At 46.8% G+C, this 6111-nt stretch overlaps 1 protein-coding gene across 1 annotated transcript in view; it reads right to left on the bottom strand.

Annotated features, from left to right (window-relative positions):
* Nucleotides 1-846: 846 nt before the first annotated feature.
* Nucleotides 847-6111, bottom strand: part of RAD51D (RAD51 paralog D) — a 16126-nt gene continuing 10861 nt past the window's right edge. The window contains exons 7-10 of the mRNA XM_017534228.2: nt 5284-5374; nt 5084-5154; nt 2444-2608; nt 847-1307 (exon numbers count right to left, since the gene is read on the bottom strand). Of these exons, the coding sequence (XP_017389717.1) occupies nt 1224-1307; nt 2444-2608; nt 5084-5154; nt 5284-5374 (411 nt within the window). The 3' untranslated portion in view covers nt 847-1223. The remainder of the gene's footprint in view (nt 1308-2443; nt 2609-5083; nt 5155-5283; nt 5375-6111) is intronic.

The raw sequence follows: 6111 nt of genomic DNA, 5'->3' as shown, positions 1-6111 counted from the left end.
AAAAAAAAAAAAAAAAGATGTAGGCAGTAAACAATCCTGATTTCTCTACTTTTCCTTTTATTTTCCATTTCCTGGTGTCCTCCTCCCCTCCCAGCCAGGGTCATGGCTCTCAGACAATGGCCACAGTGCTGGTAAAAGACGGGGGAATTATTCCATACACTAGGGCACTAGACCATGGTACAGCTGGCAGGAAGAGACGTGTAATTATATTGCATCTTGGAGCCACCAGCAATGAATTTCTGCATAAAGGACTAGATTTGCCATGTATTATTTACGTCAGCATCAATTTTCCCAGCTGGCTCTATTTACTGTGCAGATTCTCCGGTCTGTTTATGGGCAAGGCCATGGTTCAGCACCTCTAGTTACGCTGTACTGTGGAGGGGCCCCACAGGGCACCATGCATATTAAACGAGTGGCTAGATTCACCAGGAGCAGGTCAGAGCCTCCCTTCCTGTTAAATTATATCCCTGGGACTGCAGCGAGCCCACATGTTTTCACCTAATCATGGTAATGCATGCAGGTCTGAAACCAAATCAGCAAGAGAAAAGGAGGAATAACTGTTCTTTGGGCCTCACTGGGGGAAACTGAAAAACAACCTTCTGGGGGAAAATCAGGTGGCTCTAGGGCTCGGGGAATTGCCTTTTTATATTTTTAAGAGCAAAACAGAGATGAAGAAGAGTATTTAATTTATAAGCTTATTTCCACCCAGCAACTCAGAGACAGAGCTAAGGGAGAGTGGCCTCCATTTAACAAATGGAAAGCCGAGGGACAGCAGTGGGGATATGTCCCCTTCCTAAAGGGCCACTTTGGGGTTTGGAAGCTGACATTTAAGCAGCAACAGCAAAGGCAAGTTAGAGGCTTTCCCAGCTTGGCCACTGTGCTAGGATGGAGCACAGGACACATGGTGATAGACAGGTTATTTATCCAGTGGCCAGCATACCTCTTCAGAGATGCTCCCAGCCAGGGTGAACTTGGTTTCCACTGGAAACATACACATTCGAAATGAGGGAAGGAAATGTGGTACCAGCATGAATTTCTGGGTCCTCGAAGTGCAGCATCCTCTCTCGCCTGTGTTTTATATGCTTACAGAGAGTGAGGATGAGGAAACCAAGATGTCTCTTCTGGCCAGCCTGAGAACTTCTATAGTCATCAGTACCAGGTGGCAGTAAACAGCAGGCATTACTGGGAAGGAAAGTTAGGAGGTTTTCCAAATACTACACAGGTCACGTCTGATCGACCTGTAACGTGGTGCTCTGCTCTGAGGTCCCCCAGGTCCCAATGTCTACCATCTCCTGGAAACCTGTGGGCTGGAAGAAGGAATAGGAAGGAATAAGTGGAGTTAAGCAACCCAAGTGGGTAGCTTCTTTAGTTGCAAGGTTTCAGCCTCTAAAGAGTTCTCACCAGCCGGGCGCGGTGGCTCAAGCCTGTAATCCCAGCACTTTGGGAGGCCGAGGCGGGTGGATCACGAGGTCAAAAGATCGAGACCATCCTGGTCAACATGGTGAAACCCCGTCTCTACTAAAAAACTACAAAAAATTAGCTGGGCATGGTGGCACGTGCCTGTAATCCCAGCTACTCGGGAGGCTGAGGCAGGAGAATTGCCTGAACCCAGGAGGCGGAGGTTGCGGTGAGCCGAGATCGCGCCATTGCACTCCAGCCTGGGTAACAAGAGAGAAACTCCGTCTCAAAAAAAAAAAAAAAAAAAAAAAAAAAAAAAACACCCCAAAAAAAAAAAAAAAAAAAAAAAAAAAAAAGAGTTCTCACCCAGGTGTAGTGTCTCACGCCTGTAATCCCAACATTTTGGGAGGCAGAGGTGAGTGGATCACTAGGTCAGGAGTTCAAGACTAGCCTGGCTAATATGGTGAAACCCTGTCTCTACTAAAAATACAAAAATTAGCTGGGTGTGGTGATGCACGCCTGTAATCCCAGCTACTTGGGAGGTTGAGGCAGGAGAATCACTTGAACCCAGGAGGTGGTGGTTGCAGTGAGCCAAGATTGCACCACTTGCACTCTAGACTGGGTGACAAAGCAAGACTCTGTCTCAAAAAAGAAAAAAAAAAGGCCGAGTGCAGTGGCTCACGCCTGTAATCCCAGCACTTTGGGAGGCCGAGATAGGTGGATTACCTGGATCAGGAGTTTGAGACCAGCCAGGCCAACATGGGGAAACTCCATCTCTACTAAAAATACAAAATTGGCTGGGTGTGGTGGCACATGCCTGTAATCCCATCTACTCAGGAGGCTGAGGCAAGAGAACTGCTTGAACCTGGAAGGCAGAGGTTGCAGTGAGCCAAGATTGCACCATTATACTCCAGCCTGGGCAACAAGAGCGAAACTCCATCTCAAAAAAACAAGCAAATAAAGAGTTCTTCTCGAATACATCTGTGAGTATGGAAACCACCCTCCAGGGCCCAAGATTATTGGCATCCTCCTGGGGCTGGCTCACCTGTCGGGGAGATTTGGTCAGACATGCCATGCGCCGGCCGCCTGATGCTCCTGCTCCATCGATGGTGTCCAGGAGAATCCGAGTGCTGGGCACAAAGCTCCAGGAGCGTCCCAGGGCAGGTTTGAGCCTGCCGCTGTCCCTGTCTCGAGTTATGTGGTTGGTCACCTGCAGCAAAAACACTTACAGGTCCATAATGCTAGTATCGAGGACATCTGTTACTACTGCTTCATTTTACAGACAGGAAAACGGAGGCATACCACAGAGAAATAACTTCCCCACGGTTACAAAACCTAATGGCAAGTCTAGAACTAGAACCTGGGCCTCCTGACTTGTGTCCAGATCTTCCCACTAAACTTTGATGCCTCAGGCTTGACTTGAATCAGAAGGTGATGGGGCACATGTCTGAGAAAAAGCAGTGCTAACTGTACTTTCCAGGAAAGCCAGTGATGGGCTTAGATCTACTGTACCACCAACCCAACAAATGGGCATCCAGAGACCATGTCCACCACACTTTTTTTTTTTTTTTTTGAGACAGGGTCTCATTTTGTTATCCAGCCTGGAGTACAGTGGCTCACTGCAGCCTCCGCCTCCTGGGCTCAAGCGATCCTCCCACTTCAGCCCTCCCAAGTAGCTGGAACTACAGGGGTGTACCACCATGCCTGGCTAATGTTTCATATTTTTTGTAGAGACAGGGTGTCACCCTGTTGTCCAGGCTGGTCTCAAACTCTTGAGCTCAGGCAATCTGCCAGCCTCAGCCTCCCAAAGTGCTGGGATTGCAGGCATGAGCCATCATGCCCGGCCACTCAGACTTTAAATGGAAGGAAATTCTGACACATGCTACAAGGTGGATGAACCTTCAGGACATCATGCTAAGTGAAATACTCCAGTCACAAAAAGGTAAATACCATATGATTCCATCTATATGAGGTTCCTAGAGTAGTCAAAAAGCATAGATGCAGAAAGTAGAATGGTAGTTGTCAGGGGCTGGGGGAGGGGGAAATGGGTTATTTTTAATGGGTACAGAGTTTCAGTTTTGCAAGGTGAAGAGTTATGGAGATGGATGGTGGTGATGATCGTACAACATTAGGAATACATTTAATGCTACCGAACTGCATACCTTAAAATGGTTAAGATAGTAAATTTTATGTTTTATCTATTTTACCACATAAAAGAAATTAGAAAAAATATATAGCTGCTAAAAATTACATTTGTAAAGAATCTATTTTAAAACACAACAAGAAATTGACTCAGATGGTATATTATTTTTTGTGCTGTTGTTGTTGTGTGTGTGTGACAGAGTCTTGCTCTGTTGCCCAGGCTGGAGTACAGTGGTGCTATCTCGGCTCACTGCAACCTCTACCTCCTGGGTTCAAGCAATTCTCCTGCCTCAGCCTCCTGAATAGCTGGGACTACAGCATACATCACCACATCGGCTGATTTTTGTATTTTTAGTAGAGACAGGGTTTCACCATGTTGGTCAGGCTGGTCTTGAACTATTGACCTCGCGATCCACTCGCCTCGGCCTCCCAAAGTGCTGGGATTACAGGCATGGGCCACCATGCCTGGCCTGTTTGTTTTTGAGATGAGGTTTTGCTCTGTTGCCCAGGCTGGAGTGCAGTGGCATGATCACAGCTCACTGAAGCCTTGACATCCCAGGCTTAAGCAATCCTCCTGCCACCAAGGCTACCTAGATTTTGTACTTTTGATAGAGGTGCAATTTTGCCATGTTGCCCAGGCTGGTCTCGAACTCCTGGGCTCCCGTGATCCACCAGCCGTGGCTTCCCAAAGTGCTGGGATTACAGACATAAACCACTGCACCTGGCCTATTTTTTTTTTTTTTTCATGAAGTTAGTTTAGTTAGAAAGTTGGTTAAGGCTGGGCTCACACCTGTAATATCAACATTTTGGGAGGCTGAGGCGGGTGGATTGGTTGAGCCTTGGAGGTCGAGCTGCAGTAAGCAATGATTGCACCCTCACATTCCAGCCTGGGAACAGAGTGAAAGTCTATCTAAAAAAACAAAAACAAAAACAAAAAGAAAAAAGAAAAAAAGTTGGCTAAATGTATAAGTAAATATGCAGAAAAAATATTTTATGGAGATATGTAAAAATATTAATATGGTTTCTGTGGATGTGGAGATTGATGGCAAATATGAATCTTATATATTTTTTTATCCTTTCTGTGAGAAAGAAGCAAGCAGACTTTTAAAAAACTGCCTCATAAACAGAAAAAGTTACTTCAACAGCAAAAAGATCCATTCATATGAAGCTCTGCAAAAGGCCAAACTATTGGGCTGGAAAACAGATCAGTGGCTGCACGGGCCTGGGGGACCCTTTGGTGAGGTCACAAGACTGGATACAACTATCTCCATTAGTCAAACTTCAAGGAGAAAGTTGCTCTATGTAAATTACACCTCAGTAAACCTGACTAAGAAGAAAAAAGTAGGAAAAAACCAACCAACAAACAAAGGCAATTACTGATTCCTTTAGCTATTTATGGTGCAGAGCTTTAGCTGACCCAGGGAAGCTAGGATCTGTCCGCTTCCTAAAGGGCCACTTTGGGGTTTGGAAGCTGACATTGAAAGGAAATAAAGAGATAACAATAACTAGAAATCAAGTTCACTGGCCAAGCCTGCTTCCTCACCACCACTGCCATGCCAAGGTCCCGGGCCAGGGTCTTCAGCTCTCGGGCCAGCTGCATCATCAAGGCCAAGCCTGCAAGAGGAGGAGAAGCAGAGAGGAAGGGCAGCAGGGAACCAGGGATGGGGCTGGCCAGGGGCCAGAATCCAGAGCTGGGAGGCGAGGTCACATTCCACTGATCCCAGGCTCTGCCATATCACTCACCTTCCCTCTGCTGACCTCCCAGAAGTGGGGAGACCACCGCAGTGACTGAGTCCACGACCACCACCTTCACAGTCCCCGAAGAACCAGTCACCTGAAGGAATGTGGGGGAAGCGCTCATGAACCTGTTGGCCTCTAGGACACATTACAGGACAAGCCTGCTCTTCTGTCTGAAAATAGTAAGAAATAACCGCCCCCCACCTGGTAGGGGGCTAGGGGAGGGGTAGCAGGGGGTAGGGGATTGGGAGGGATAGCATTAGGAGAAATACCTAATGGAGACAATAGGGTGATGGATGCAGCAAACCACCATGGCACATGTATACCTATGTAACAAACCTGCACATTCTGCACATGTATCCCAGAACTTAAAGTATAATAAATAAATTTTTAAAAAAAGAAATAACCCCCCTCATCCCAAATATAGCTAGCTGCATCACAGAACATCATCAGCAACAATGTCTCCCTCGTCCCATTGGTATGTATAACAGACTTCACTGAAGACTTGAGTCGAAATAAAGGGTTTAAATCACAGGACACCAAAACTACACTAAAGTGGCTGGGTGCAGTGGCTCATGCCTGTAATCTCAACACTTTGGGAGGCCAAGGCAGTGTATCACTTGAGATCAGTAGTTCAACACCAGACTGGCCAACATGGCGAAACCCTAGCTCCACTAAACATACAAAAATTAGCTGGCTGTGGCGGCACACACATGTAATCCCAGCTACTTGTAATCCCAGTAATCCCAGGCTGAGGCAGGAGAATTGCTTGAAACTGGGAGGTGGAGGTTTCAGTGAACTGAGATGGTGACAGAGTGAGACTCCGTCTCAAAA

The sequence above is a fragment of the Cebus imitator genome, unplaced genomic scaffold (assembly GCF_001604975.1).
Source record: "Cebus imitator isolate Cc_AM_T3 unplaced genomic scaffold, Cebus_imitator-1.0 Scaffold85, whole genome shotgun sequence".
Taxonomy (NCBI): domain Eukaryota; kingdom Metazoa; phylum Chordata; class Mammalia; order Primates; family Cebidae; genus Cebus; species Cebus imitator.
This window is presented reverse-complemented; position numbering and strand designations above follow the sequence as displayed.